Source organism: Camelina sativa, chromosome 11, assembly GCF_000633955.1.
Source record: "Camelina sativa cultivar DH55 chromosome 11, Cs, whole genome shotgun sequence".
Taxonomy (NCBI): Eukaryota; Viridiplantae; Streptophyta; class Magnoliopsida; order Brassicales; family Brassicaceae; genus Camelina; species Camelina sativa.
The window spans coordinates 19,498,353-19,513,943 of record NC_025695.1 but is presented as its reverse complement, the minus strand read 5'-3'; the positions used below and the strand labels follow the sequence as shown (position 1 = coordinate 19,513,943).

The 15,591-nt window shown below is 34.4% G+C and overlaps 3 protein-coding genes across 3 annotated transcripts; 1 reads left to right on the top strand and 2 right to left on the bottom strand.

Moving 5' to 3' along the window:
• On the top strand, nt 801–2,207 carry LOC104723859 (putative F-box/LRR-repeat protein 23). The gene is made up of 2 exons (XM_010442279.2): nt 801–1,156; nt 1,510–2,207. The coding sequence occupies exons 1-2, from the start codon at nt 825–827 to the stop codon at nt 2,078–2,080; spliced, it is 903 nt and encodes a 300-aa protein (XP_010440581.1). The 5' UTR covers nt 801–824; the 3' UTR covers nt 2,081–2,207.
• Nucleotides 3,304–8,974, bottom strand: LOC104723858 (potassium transporter 5). Its single transcript, XM_010442278.2, has 9 exons — nt 8,838–8,974; nt 8,352–8,435; nt 8,037–8,259; nt 6,067–6,315; nt 5,744–5,782; nt 5,389–5,649; nt 5,197–5,249; nt 4,970–5,084; nt 3,304–4,781 (listed from the first exon to the last, which is right to left on the bottom strand). The coding sequence occupies exons 1-9, from the start codon at nt 8,904–8,906 to the stop codon at nt 3,520–3,522; spliced, it is 2,355 nt and encodes a 784-aa protein (XP_010440580.1). The 5' UTR covers nt 8,907–8,974; the 3' UTR covers nt 3,304–3,519.
• On the bottom strand, nt 10,500–14,862 carry LOC104723857 (3-isopropylmalate dehydratase large subunit, chloroplastic). Its single transcript, XM_010442277.2, has 15 exons — nt 14,754–14,862; nt 14,524–14,658; nt 14,259–14,429; nt 13,840–13,992; nt 13,652–13,720; nt 13,441–13,557; nt 13,198–13,272; nt 12,868–12,945; nt 12,651–12,746; nt 12,510–12,559; nt 12,112–12,166; nt 11,886–12,017; nt 11,488–11,535; nt 11,234–11,392; nt 10,500–10,847 (listed from the first exon to the last, which is right to left on the bottom strand). Exons 1-15 carry the CDS (start codon nt 14,811–14,813, stop codon nt 10,707–10,709), a joined length of 1,539 nt encoding a protein of 512 aa, XP_010440579.1. The 5' UTR covers nt 14,814–14,862; the 3' UTR covers nt 10,500–10,706.

Below are 15,591 nucleotides of genomic sequence, written 5' to 3'. Positions count from 1 at the left end.
TAAATCCTAATTCTCATTTATAAACCCAAACCGATATATAACTTCGTTTAATTGTAAAATCTAAACCAAGACAATATTTAACTTTCCAAAATTTTTTTCCTTTATTAGTTTTGTTTTTTAATTTAATTTTGATTTATTTTTTAAATAAAATATTAGATAAAACATTCTGATTGGTTTAGAGGGAAGGGGTGAATACAAAGTATTATTCCATTTTTAATCAAATCATGATACACATACGAGGAAAATAAACACTCGCCCTCTAGAGTACTACATGACACCAAGTATTTAAAAATGCATACATCCAGAATTTTATTTTATTCTACTAAAGAAATACAGTACTGTAGAATACACATGCTTTCAGGATTATATATGAAACTACAATAGTAACAATACCCAAGTTAATCATACTTTTGTGTTTGGAAAATGATGTTGTTGTATACATGAACAGAACATAACGTTTTTACTCTTATCAAAAAATTTAAAACTGATTGGTGTTTGAATAAAGAGAGTTTGAACGTGGAAAATTCAATGTATTAGTTAATGAATGTCTTGGAAAAATAAGAGAGACATTTTGACCATGGCTCTTGGTTTTCTATGAGAGAAAAAAAAAACACCAAACAAAGATCTTTACGTTGATAGGTTTGCAAGTTTCCAAGAAACTGGAGCGTGTCGATCTTACAGGTAAAGGGGAAGCAATAAGTGATCATAGTGGCCTATCTACTCCATGAAATTTATATTTATTTATGTTCAGTCGAAAGGTCCAAAACTACTTCAAGTTGACATTATTTATTCATTTCTTCACTTCGACATTTTGTTTTCTCTAAATGGGTTCCTCTTACGTGCCTTCGTTGCTGAAAGATGAAGAGCCGAGAAACTGGGCAGAGCTTCCGTCCGAGTTGACGACTTTGATACTCAATCGGCTTGGCATGATTGATATACTGGAAAACGTTCAGAAAGTGTGTAAGCCGTGGCGTCGCGTATGTAAAGACCCTTCAGTGTGGCGGAAGATTGACATGCGCAACCTCGGAGACTTTGCAACGAAGTACGACCTCGAGATCATGTGTCGTCATGCAGTTGATCTTAGCCAATGTGGTTTGGTTGATATCGATATTTGGGACTTTGGTACTGATGATCTCCTCTATTACATCGCTGAAAGGTTCTGTCTCTTTCCTTTTTCGCTCCCTGTGGCTATGACTCAAAAGCACGTAAATTAATTTTAGCTTATGATATATTGTTTTTGAAAGGTTTTTGTGTCAATTTTATAGGTAGATATGTCTTTTCTCTATCTTTATATTGGTTCTCTGATGAATGCTGTTTTGGAAATTGAATAGGGTTGAACTAGAGAACATTTACATCATATTAGAATTGTTGTGCTTATGATGTTTTAGCAAAAAAAAAAAAAAAAAGTCTTATTGTTTGGATTCAGGTTCTTAGTGTGCTATATAAAGAAATTATTTGCTTTATTTGTCTTTGTTAGGTTATATTTTAATTTTTCACACGTACTTGCAGGTCAATTAATCTGAGAAGCCTTAGATTTACATGCAATAATATAACAGATGAGGGAGTTATGAAAGCTGTTGTGAAACTACCATTGCTTGAAGAACTTGACGTTATTTCATACTGCTCGTTTTCAGGAAACTCTTTTAGAGTTGTAGGCCAGTCTTGTCCAAATCTGAAGACATTGAAGCTAAACCATAACCCCGAGCTCGAGTTTTTTGTTTGTTATGAGCATAATAGTATTACCACAGAAATTGCAGAATGTATGCCCAAGCTACGCCACCTCCAACTTATTGGGAATGGACTCAACAACACAGGCTTGAACGCCATTCTTGATGGTTGTCCCCACTTGGAACACCTTGATTTACGCGCGTGTTCTAACATTAACCTTGTCGGAGATCTCGAGAAGAAGTGTTCTGAGAGGATTAGTGTTTTGAGACGCCCAGATGACTCAACTGCTGATTTCCCATTTCAAACCACAATGTATGACCAAGAATGGGTTTTTGATCCTGATTGTGGCGCCGACAATGATGTTGACTTTGAGTTCTCTTGTCCTAGTCCAAGTGACTATGGTTGGGACTAGACGTTGAGGTCTTTGTGGACAATGCAGAGACATGTTGTTTTACTGGACTTGTCAAGCTTAACTCCGTGTGGCTGTGACTTAAGAACTCGTTCTTTTTTCTTTTCGGGTCACCAACTTATGAGCTCGTGTATGCACTATTTTCTCTAAGTTAATCATTTTAATATCTATCTTTATGGGTTTTGTCAAAAAAAATCTCCAAATAAATTTTTTTTGCAAGATAATCCCTCATGTCAAATACTGTATGTGCAGATAAATACTGCAATTCAAAAGTCACCGCAATATAACTCTTTCCTGATGTGGCAGTTTAAAATCTTGATGTTTTGAAAAATAAAAACAGCAAGACATTGTGATTTTCATTTTTAGTAAACAATTAAAGAAAAACAAAATCAAATGTTTGTCTTCTTCGTCTGTTTTGGTAAATATAATCCGGAAAATAGTCCTCCATGTGCAGCTGGATAATCCGGATTCCGGAATATCCGAAATCTAATCCGAAGTTCATACAAACTAGGGATGGGCATTTCGGTTTAAATTCAGGTTCGGTTTGGGTTCGGTTCGGTTTGGTTTGTTCGATTTTGGTAAAACTCTAACCAAACTCAACCGAAGTTAGTTTGGTTTGGTTTGTGTTCGGATCGGTTTATGTTTGGTTCGGTTCGGTTAGGTTTTAGTATGGTTCGGTTTAATTCGGTTTAAAAATCAATTAATGTAACAAAATGAAATTTGATTATGGTTTTATAATAGTTAATTAATCAAATAAATTAGAAAAACTAGAAAATTTAAATTAAATACCTAACATAAACCATAATTAAATCTATATTTATATTTAGTTAATTTTATTAGAAAGTTAAAATAAAGTAGAATATAAACCAAATGCAAGCGTTCGTGGGTAAGATCACATATTTATATTTTTAATAGTATTATTAATTAATTTTAAAAACAGATTGGGTTATTAGTTCGGTTCGGTTTGAAACCGAACCGAACCGAACTATTTGGGTTGGGAAGAAACATAACCGAATGGTTGGAGTGTAAGATTGGGTTTGATTTAGATCGGTTTGGGTTCGGTTGGTTCGGTTTGGTTCGGTTCGGTTTAAATGCCCACCCCTAATACAAGTGCATATAATTCTATATATACGTTTTCCAAGAAGTTCCAACTTATCTCAAAAATAATACACGTGCATATGATTCTATAATGTATTTCAAAAATATAAAGAAAGATAAAACAATCCTTTTGGCTCTCAGTTTTCATTTTTTATATATATACTTAATGAAGATGGAGGATAAAATACAACACATTATCAATCACAAAACAAAGGGGTGATATTAGTTACACATCAGTAAAAATTAAAGCAAATACGGGAGACAGATTTATTTGAGGCACAACTGCTCACATATAAATAAAACACACGCACGCACGCACACCACAAAAGGCGAATTCAAGAATCTTATAACTCATAAGTCATACCAACCTTGAGAAGCTTCGACCTTGGTATGGCAAGTGCTTTGTCTCCTTCCCGACAATTCTTCTTTAAGAAATTGTATGCATGGTTCACTATAAACTTCTTAAACAAAGAAGAACTTTTCTCAGCCGTAATCTCTGTCTCTCCCATCAGATAAACCATTCCTTTCTCTCTCGCTTTGTCCACCAGCTCTGTCTGACCCTCCGCTGATTGCACCTGCACCACTCTTGCCGACCTAATCTTGTTGGACGAAGATGAATGCGAGGAACCGATCCGCCCCGATGAAGGCACAGAGCTAGACAAGGGAACAAGTGTAGTCTCAACGTTTGGCTCCTCTTCTTTGTCTATCTCGTCCGCATCTCCTCCTCCTCCGGACATGAAGTACTCATGATGGATGAACTCCTTTAAGAAATGAACAAACTGACGCTCGAACTCATCAGGCTCTTCAATGTCCTCCTTGTAACCATACCTCACAACACACCGAAACATCCCTGAATCCTTTGGCCCAACATAACGGAAAAAAAATCGTTCTGATGATGCCACACGGTTTATGGGAAGTGACTTGATCGATATCAAGACGAAAACCGAGTGGACCGAGGAAAGATTTGAGATATAGTGAGAGAACAGTGGAGTTATACCATGAACAAGCTCGGTGTAAAACAAACCAATCCCCGGAACTCGGTTTACATCAGGATTTGTAGCCATTTGTATAGCGGTTTCACCAGAAATCTTCTCCCTTAGTTCATACCGGTACTTGAGGACATGAACGTACTGCCAAATCGCCATCATCGCCATCAAAACAATGGTTATTGCAAGCGGTAAATATCCACCGCTCGTAAACTTGTACATGACTGACGATAGGTATAACATCTCTATAGAACCAAACACGACCAAGAACATAGCGATCCACACTATGTTGGTCTTCCAGATAACCAGCATTGTAAGAGTCACCATAAAGGTCGTGATGACTATGACGGTTACAACAGCAATCCCATAAGCATGGCCAATCTTCTCAGTGGTTCTGAAGGCGAGGGTAACAGCGATGCATGCAAGCATGAGTACGTAGTTGATCTCAGGAATGTAGATTTGTCCCTCGTACTTAGCCGAGGTGTGAATCACCTGCACCCTAGGGAAACAACCCATACGTAGAGACTGCGATATAACTGAGAAGGCTCCCGATATCATTGCTTGGCTCGCAATGATCGATGCTGCTACGGCCACCACAAATGTTGGCCAGTATATCGGATCTGATAGGTTGCATCCAATATAACGTTTTTAGATATATAACAATATTTCATTCATTAATCAATTGACTTTGAGATTAAACTTTATAAACTTTCACATATATTTTAAAATACTATAGACAATGTAAGAAAAGATCAAACATGCATATTTTATTTGTTTCCAAAATGATATAATATGATTAAAAAGTAACCTGGGATTGAGTCGTAGAAAGTATTTGAAACGTTAGAGGCATGTTTAGTGAGGTACGCAGCTTGCCCGCAATATATCGTTACTAGCGCTGGATATGCAACACATGAGAAACTAATCTGCGACATCAAAATTTGACAAAATTGGGTCAGTGTATATAAATATGTTCTAAGGGTTTGACATTTTTTCTTTAAAAACAAAATTTCTTTCATTAGGGAATATAAAAGTGACCTGTACGGCTCGAACGCTGAAATGACCTAGATCAGCAAACATGGCCTCCGTCCCTAATTCCACAAATTAAATTTCAATCATTTTGGGAAATAAATATATATATATATATATGTATTACTTTAGGATTATAATATAAAAGAAAATAAGTATATAAAAGCAATTGAAAGAATAATTATGGATTCTCTCTCTCACCAGTAATGCACAGAAATACACCTCCGAGTGAAATCCAACCCTTTTTACCAGTTCTTCTAAAGTAGTGAATGATATAGAGTGGATTAAGTGCCCTTAAGACGGTGATGTCATGCTTGAACAGATTAAAGAGACCGATTCCGGTAAGAAAAGTGAACCATACGAGGATGATCGGGGCGAAGGAGAATCCAACTTTATCGGTTCCAAACCGTTGAAATGCGAATAGTAGTATTAAGATTGCAACCGAAACGCCCACCACCGTGTCTGCACATTTATATCACATGTATGTATGTACGTTAGTGCATTGTTGTGTATATATCATGTTAATAAACTAGAATTGGGATGCGGTTAGAATTACTTTGGCCGAGCGATTTGATTCCACTAACAGCTGAAAGTACTGGATCAAAATTACAAAAAAGAGTAAGCATGAAACTGTCAGTTATACATGAATATGATTCTAAAGAACATGACCGTCTTTTAACATTGGAGCACTAGGACCCGATCCAAAAAAAATTAAATTTTTGAAAGACAGGTAAATTGGGGCCTGTAAAAATAATAAAATAGAACTTTTTAACATATATATTAAATATACTTATAACTAAAAGTTGTAAAATGGTTTTGGTTTGATAAGGTCATGATGTTGAGAAGGATAACGCGCTGAGTAATGATTTTGGGCCTCACCTGAGATAGAAGGCGTAAGGATTCCATCACCAATGACCATGGAAGTGCCCATAATAGTGATGAGGAAGAGTATGATCTTTGCAAATTTAGAGTTCTCGAGCTTCTCTTTGATCATATGGGCTCTTCTGAGCTGTGTGGTTGGAAGTTCAAGCGTATAGTTTGAGAGGTCTCTATCTTCTGGTTCTTGGTTTGGAATTAATCCCATTTTTGCATATCGACATATCAACGAGTACAATGCAAATGTTCCTCCTGCGTTCAAAATATTTTACGTATAAAACGTCATTATTATTTTGAGCATTGACATTAAAATATTTTCCGGGGGTAAATAAGCTCTTTTTAGTCTACATATAAACTAACGTATGAATACCGCATTATGTAGTACTACCTTCATTGAGATTATTCTATTTCACCAACAAAATAATTAAACTTATTTTTCTTGCATTCGTATGATTTTTGATAGGTTTCTATGTCAATTATCATGACACTTCTTTATCAAAGAATTTTTTTTTATCATGAAACTAATCTATTACTATATTAAACATTTCAGCTAAAAGCACGCAATACTAAGAAATTAAATACTTAGTCAAAAATCAACTTATAATAAACGACAATGCAGAATTATAATACAAATTCGTAAAAGTCAACCAATAATTAAAAACAATACATTGCATAATACAAATCGTTATAAAGTATCCAATAACTATTTTTGCATAGAAACTTAACAGAAAAAAAAAAGATTAAATAAAAGCATACAAAGTACATGTAAAACGGTTATATAATTCAACTTAATGGGGGTACCTTGTATTACTAGTTCAGAAATCATAATGACACGATGAAAAAGTTTATAAACAAAACATTATTAACATTATTGGTTATAGTAAAAAGTAGATATTGGTGTTTGACATTAAAACCTAAAATGACAAAAATCTCTATATATGATGTAAACAAAGAAAATAACAAAATTCAATATAAAAGTTAATAATAAGTCAACGTCGTACTCGATTAGGAAACTAGATTAGTTTACGTTTATTGGATCGCGTGAATCGCATCACACTTGACACTAGGAGTATTTTAAAGGTTTGTTCAACATGCGACATCGTACTTCGTACATATATAACGTACATCTAAGGTAGCGAGGACGTGCATAACATAACAAAAAGTCAACAGCAATAATTGTGTTTATTGTTTAACTATATTATAAGAAAAAACTAATGAAGCTTTGATTCTTGATTAACTCGTTCTCGTTATAGATCTATTGAATCCCAATGACAATGGTGATGGTGGATCCAATAAAAGCGCGATCATCGTGTGTGTATTTATTTTTGTACTATAGCATCTTTTTCTATTAACAATTATATCATATAGCAAAAACAAAAAAAATTATATCATATTGATATATATAACACAGATATGTATCTTGCTTGCTCCATAAGTTTACAATTTACAGGAGACAAATAAAAAAGGTCTACAATTTCCATTGATCCTAATTCACTCATTATTTAGAGAACAAGTAAAGTATATTACATATTTTTTTTCTTCTAAACCTTACATTTAGGGTATTATCGAACGCGTGATTTTAATTGTATTTGAAAAAAATAAAATTCTATATGAACCTAATATTATCCAACTGTGTATTTTTATATAGATTTAAAAAAAATTCTGTTGTTATTATTTTATTGGTTTTAGAATTCTATAAGATGGTTTTAATGGTGTATTCTTTCCCAATCTTGGGTGATCCAATGAATAGTTCTCTGTTTCATAACAAGTCCTTATGATTTAGTTTATTTTATTTTACAAATGATCATTTTATTGTATGTGTTTGCTATCACTATACTTAGTTTTACAGAGAACAAAGTGTTTTACTTCAATATTGAAAAATGGAAGTATCACAATATAGATATTTTAAAAGTATATTAATTAAAATAAAACCTTAAAAAGATATTTGTAAGGAATGGTTAACTGTCCGGTACCTTCACCGTTGTCGTTAGCCTGAAGAACAATAAAGACGTATTTGAGGAGCGCAACGAGAGTGATAGTGTAGATGATGAGCGAGAGAACGCCAATGACATCATCTTTGTCATGGATGCCTTCAGTGAAAGTACTTGCGTACACATACAACGGCGACGTCCCGATGTCTCCATACACCACTCCTAGGCTTTGAAATGCCAAACTCAACGTAGTTCTCCAGCTCATCTATTCCATATTTTCAAAAGGTTATATGTTTTTATATACAAATTTATGATAATTTTCTTTATTAAATACGTTCGAAGGATTTCGATACACACCAGTGACGTATGATTGGTATTTGTTGGAGTTTTCCCGGCCTCTATGTGGAAAGAATCGGGCCGAAATAGTTTTCCCCATGATTTCTGATGAATAGCCAAACAAATAACAACAAAAAAAAAGGTGTTGAGAAATATGACTGATGGATGTATATATATAAACACAATCATTTGTAATTCATGGTTGAGCTTTGGCAAATACAATCATTTTATGTTTTATCATTCATGGTTGTTCTAAACCGTGCGTGATTCTGATTGTTTTCTTGATAGCAAGAAAAATAACTTATGGTTTTAGATAGAAACTGATATTTGAAAGGCACATGACCAACACGGCCTATATCTCCTGGTAAAAACAAGATGATTGTATGAATTCGAGCTATATTATAGAATTTAAATTTATGCACCTATATTAACTTTTAGAAGTAGATAGAATCGGAGAAAGATGAGAGATGATCTAAACTAAAAAGTAGAATAAAATCATGATCATACCTTTTTCTCATTCAACTTGTTCTCATGGTTATGAACTTCACCATCTATTTGCTGTTCCTCACCATCCATTTTTTTGTTTTGGTTTTTGTGTTGTGTATTATTGTGACAATGGAGAGAGATGTGCTTTTAACTGTTCTTTTTCCAGTGGCCTTTATAGGCGCAGTAAGCTGACTTGTGTTTAAACAAAAAACCAAAAAAAAAAAAACACTCAACCAGTCTGTGGAAATAGAGTTGTTTAATGTGTGGTAGGGACGCGTCTCAAACACGTATTGCCGGCTGTTGAAACTTCAAACACGTATTGCCGGCTGTTGAAACTTTTAAACTATTTAAGTCTACTACATTACAATTTTGATGCAAAATATTTGGGAAATGAACAAACGACATCTCCCGAATCTTTTTTCCTATGTAGAAGTCTGAGAATAATTACATATTTAATAAACTATAAAGAAAGTAGTATCCATTGTTTCAAATACAAAGTTTAGTTGCTTGCACTTGCCTTTAAATGTTAAAAGTTAAAACCGTATACCTATATTACCTCTATTTTTTTTTTTTTTTTTTTTTTTTTTTTTTTTTTTTNACTAGCCTCTATTTGACTCATTCAACTTTTGTTATTCTCGTTATGCACTTGTTTTACTTATTTTTCCATTAACAAATCTTGTCCCATTTACTCTTAACCAATGTTGTTCCATTTACTCTTAACAAGTCCTAATGTATTCTATCGTCCCCATTAGGATCATCAAATCTGAACATGGGAGTTAGAGTATCGGGGTCTGTTCTTATTTGGGTTCAATCTTTTTGGTTCTAAAATTTATGATCATATAAGTTTCGAAAAAATTCAGTTTGACTCCAGTTTAGATCAGGTTGAGATCTTTTTTTTTCTTCTTCTATTTTGGATCTAAGGATCTATTCAGCTATTTTTGGTTATTTTCAAGTATTTTTTCAGATATTTTGATATTTTTCGCTATATCAGATAATTTTGGTATTTGGATTAAAAATAACTAATATTTTGTATGTATAATTATTTAGTTTTTTCGAGTATTCGAAATATTTTCGTTCAGCATCTGTTCGGTTTAAACTTTTTAAGTTTTAAAATTTGGGATTCATTCCGATATTTTTATACTTTAATTCAATGTTAGTTTGCATTTTCTAGGTCTGATTTCATTCGGTACCATTCGGTTAATTTTGCAAAGGTCTTATATAATATATCTGTGGGCTCCTTTTCCCAAGTCAATTGCCCCTCACCAAGTCTAAGGTTGCCTCTCTAATTTATTAATATTAAAATACGTATTATTGGAGGGTTAATAATTTATTGGCATTATTGAGGGTTAGAAGTTAGAACTGTATATTTCTCTCTTGTCAGCTATGCTAATCCAATGGCTTTAACCAAATATATTCCCTTTCTCTTAACACAAATGTTTCAACGGTACTATACTCTTCTATATTTTAGTTCCTAGAGAGAATTGATTGACTTAATTATTCCATTATTGGAGTTCAACACATTTTAGAAATAAAAAAATATTATATTGAAATTTATATATGACAAATGTCCAGCAATTGCAAACCACAAAATAAAAGAAGATAGCCAAATTTTCACCAAGTCTTCAATATTTTACTTAGCAATCAAATCACTGATAGTGTCATGAAGATATTAGAATATGACCGTTGACTTGTCTAACTCTCTCTCTCTCTTTCGTTTTTTTTATTATTCCAAACTTAAAAACATAAAAATTTGACAAAGTGCTTGAAACTATTAAAGTCCAACAGGGAAATAAAGAAAATACATACATATAGGTCACAATGCCCATCATTTAACGATGTTGTGTCGACGATGCATAGCATATGATTTTTACAGAGAGCCATTACATTAGCCTACTGCAAGAACTCCCTTGGGTCAGTGACATGGCCAGTTAAGGCCGAGGCCGCAGCTGTGTAAGGAGAAGCTAAGTAAATCTGTCCTTCTTTGTGTCCCATCCGTCCAGGGAAGTTTCTGTTCGTGGTTGAGACACACACCTGTAATCAAACACATGTCTCTGTTAGTCTCACTACATATAAACCTCCACGTTTACCATATACTGTACTAGATCAGATTTCTCAACGGTATAAGTAAAATACTCAATTTTAACAAACTTTCATAATGTAGGCATTTCTCTGTTAAACAAGAAATGCGACAAAATAAACGAGATAATTTAGCCATATTGAATACAAATTGCAACTACAAGATGCAAATCAGCTAATTCAAGTGGATCAAGCAGATGCAGAAATCCAAGGTAAGGGGTTGAAGTGATTATTTTTTTTTGGTGGTGATTCAGTTTTTACTGAGATATCGATTTAAGATTTTCAAGAATAAGTGAAGCACAAAATAACTGAATAAGTAGGGTAAGAAACGGGGTGCATACTTGTGGTTCATTCAAGCGAGCGTAAGTGTCTGCTGGACCACCAAGGCAAGCACCGCAGCTAGGGCTGGCTGGAGTGTCACAGCCAGCTTCTTCAAAGATCTGCGCACATGTCTTTCCACCTGATCCAGGCACCGGGAGGGCATACACATCCATCCACACCTGACGAGTTGACAAGATAGATACAATGCATTTGATATTGGTATTCTGTGATAAAACCACTTGAAATAGTAACAATGTCGAAATGTAGTGCTAACCTTCTGAGTAGCTGGGACAAGGAAAGTTGGGACTTTGACCTTCTTTCCCTGCAAATACAAAGCAGAATTTATATTAGGCTAAAACACAAACCAAATCGAGGAGCTAGAGAAGAGAAAACTTAGACAAAGTTTCAACAACTTTTTCCTTGTACCAATATAACGAGGAAATCTGACTCATCCATACAAACAAAACACATAACTATCCTTTCCATAGAAAAGAATTTAGAAAACAACGCATGGCTGATTCAAATATTTCAATGAAGTATTTGCTTCAGATCAAAAACAAAGTACAAGATATCTTCGTGTTTTGCAAGATTATAATCATAGTTTCTTGCCTAAAATCGAGTAAAACAGTGGTAAGCATGTCTAATAGGAAATAGACAACAAGTGGAACTTACTGCTGCGTGGAAAAGCTTAGCTGCAGCCATAAAATCCTCTGTCTTCCCACCAGTACAAGAACCGATGTATACTCTGTCAATTTTCACATCTTTGCATTCTCTTGCTAGAGCCCGGTTGTCAGGAGAATGAGGCTGAAAAGAAGAATAACAATAGCAAATAAATTAAAATCACCTGAGGAGGCGGAAAGAACTCAATGTTTTAAATTGGTAACTATAGTAAACCAACCTTGGCTACCACAGGCTCCAGCTTCGACACATCAAATCTATAATCTGCGACAAAGCTACGGAAGAAAACAACAAAAAAAGTATGATTACAAAAAGAAAGGTTATGCAACAGAGTGATAACCGCAAAGAGCAATCTGTAATGCCGGTAAACTGGGTACTTTCATAATCCCTACCCGAAAATTACTCCCAACCAAAAGACAAAAAAAAAAAAAAATACTTAATATTGTGAGACCATTCTGTCAAGTTGCATTACTCATATGAAGAGTAGGTTCGAAACACATTTTACATATCTAGAGTACTGAAGTTATCCCGTTGCACTAATAATTCAAATAGAGATACCAGAAATCCATATTTATTCTACTCATTCTTTATAAAATTTAGGGTGCCATGTGATTGCACCTTGCATTTCCATCACTGTATACTGGTTCAAAGGGTACAGACGTCCTATTCTGCATTTAACATAAGAGAAGGAATAAGCATATCTCAACATCATTTCCCTTTGAAAAACACATAATTTACAAGAAAACACAGCATGCATACCTCCACATAATTTAATGTCGTCGCATCAGGTGGGATGACACCATTCTTTCCCCCAGCTTCCACAACCATGTTGCATAGTGTCATTCTTTCTTCCATCTAGCAGCCAAAAATGATGAAGCAACTATTTATAACTCAACGAAAACATCATACCAATATTCTTTTTTATTCCCATAGGAGAAGGGACCCATGATGTAGGAAACACAAAATAATTTCTTACACTCAGATTTTCGATACATGTTCCACTGAACTCCATCGTCTTGTAAGTTGCACCAGCAACAGATATTTCACCAATGATCTACAAAGTTGGAAGCAAGTTCAAGATCCAGATGAAGGACGCCAGATACAATCCCAAAATAAGAAACATAAAATAAATAAACTATCAATTTAGAATGGAAATGACTTCACACAAATATGCAATTTTGGTGAAGACATGACTAGAACACATAAAAAAGGTGGAATGGACTTCATACTACTGAAAATAATGATCTGTAAAAAAAATTTGGAAGCTGGGAAAGGAAATAAAAGCTATAAAACATATCACACTCACTTGCAAAATCAAATCCTTTGATTGCAAGTAACTGGGCATTTCCCCATCCAAGATAAACCTCATTGTTGGTGGAACCTGCGAAGTCAGGATATGAGCTTCAGAAACTACAGTTGGATCATACAAAATGGAGAGGGGGAAACTGTTCTATCAAGTTTCAAGTTGAAACGGGCATCAATGATTTCCTTTTAACACACTGAACATAACTGTAGCATAGAGAATCAAAGGAATAAGCTTTATTCAAACCTTAAGGAGGATTTTTCCAGTCCCTAACACAAAGCCTGCATCAGTGTTTCCAATCCCTGTAGCAAATTGACCAAATGCTCCGGCAGTACAAGTGTGGGAGTCTGTTCCTAACAAAACCTGTAAAAGGGAAGCACATCATTTAGAACAGAATCGAACAAAGCCAGGTTTAAAAAGAAGAAAGCCAATCATATCCAGTGAGAGAGATTGTTACCTCTCCTGGCCTGCAATGACCTTCTTGTGCAAGTGCGACATGGCAAACACCTTTGTAGTCAGGATTAGCCTACATATGAAGGGCAAAAACACTAAGCGCTATCCATATACAAGCAAGATAGAATCAATGTAAACATGCAAGACATAAGTTCACGACACCATGTAAAGTTTGAAACCATCATAGCATACCTTGAAATTTCCAAGGTCGGTGATATCATAGAAATACTTGATGTTCTGTTCCTTGCAATGTTCCCGCATAATGTCAACATTACGGTTTGCACGCTTATCAGCTGTGAATATATAGTGGTCTGGAATAACAACAATCTTCTCTGGGTCCCAAACCTTGAACATGTAAGTAACAATCACAATAAGTAACGGCGCAAAAGTGATCAAGCAAGCGTAAATACAAAATCTACACAAGCTTCTCAACTAGCTGAAAAAACAAGACAACAAAGCAACATAATATAATCATAGCAAGATTCCAACCTATCAAATCCCTAAACCAGAAAAAACAATAAACCAATCATTGTGATTAAACATTCACCAATTCCTAAACCTATCAATTCCATAGTAAACCAGAAGCAATCACAAGCATGGGTAATGAATACCTTAGCCTTTTCACCAAACTCTCTCTTGAAGATACCAAAAGCACCAGGTCCACAAACATCATGAGTCATAAGAACATCAACATTAACCCAAATGTTATCACCAGGAACCACTAATGACTTCTCAGCCGCCCTCGCTAGAATCTTCTCCGTCATCGTCATCCCAGTCTTCACCTGCAAAAAAATATCCCACACAACAGAACCATATAAGAAATCGAACTAGAATCAATAAAACGAATGCAACAACAGCGAAGAAGAAGGTGCAGACCGATCCTGTGGTGCCAGGAGACCGATCCTTCTGGGGAGCCATAACAGAGACAATCTTCCGAGAAATCGATTTCTTCTGACATCGATGAATCGAAATCTGCGACGATTTCGTAAAGGACGAAAACCCCAAATCCTTCTGCTCAATGGACAAAAAAAAAAAAACCTATAAGGAAATTGGGAAAAGTCGAAGATTGTTGAAAAAATGTGAAATCGATAAAAGAGGAATGGAACCTTGGAGGAGGATGAGGATTTGCAGACGAAAGGAGAGGAAGAGATTACAGAGGAAGCCATGGTCTTCAAGGTCTGTCTGTGTGCGGAGGAGTTGTACAAAGAGATTTTGAGGCGTGTGTTGCTTTATAAACCTAAGGGTTATAAATGTTGGGGGTTTGTATAGGAAGGACACAAGTGTGTATGACACAAACGTTGCGTTGACTGAGTGAGAGAGAGTCTATAGGTTGGTGACAAACATTTTAAAAAAAAAACTGAAATGGTCATTAGGTTGGTGCCATTAACAAAGCTTAATCACGTGAAACTTCTCTTAATTAATCTTTGCTTTTTTGCTTTCACAATGACACAAATATTCGTTAATTAATACTTTATCAGTTTCACATTAAAATATTTTTTATAAAACAAGTAATTCTTTTTGTTCTTTTTACCACTTAAAAAAAAATCAAGTGAATGTAAAATTTATTCAAATTAGAAAAAAAATCGTTGATGCGATTAGAATTGTTGATTTGTATATTTAAACGTTTAGAAAAATTTTATAATGAAAGGAAAACTTACTTACGTATTCCTTGATGGGAACCAAATTAATCTGAAGAAGTTCTCTGTATTTTCGGTTTTTTAAAGTCGAAAATTGATGAGATATTGTTTTTTTTTTTGTTAAAAATGATGAGATATTGTTACTTGAAGCTTTTTACATTTTTGCTTCAAGTATAGTTTATTATACTGTAGTTAGAATTCTTTTAGGGATGTTATAGATTTTTAAATATAGCTTTTTTTTTTTTTTTTTTTTTTTTTTTTTTTTTTTTTTTTTTTTTTTTTTTTTTTTTTTTTTTTTTTTTTTTTT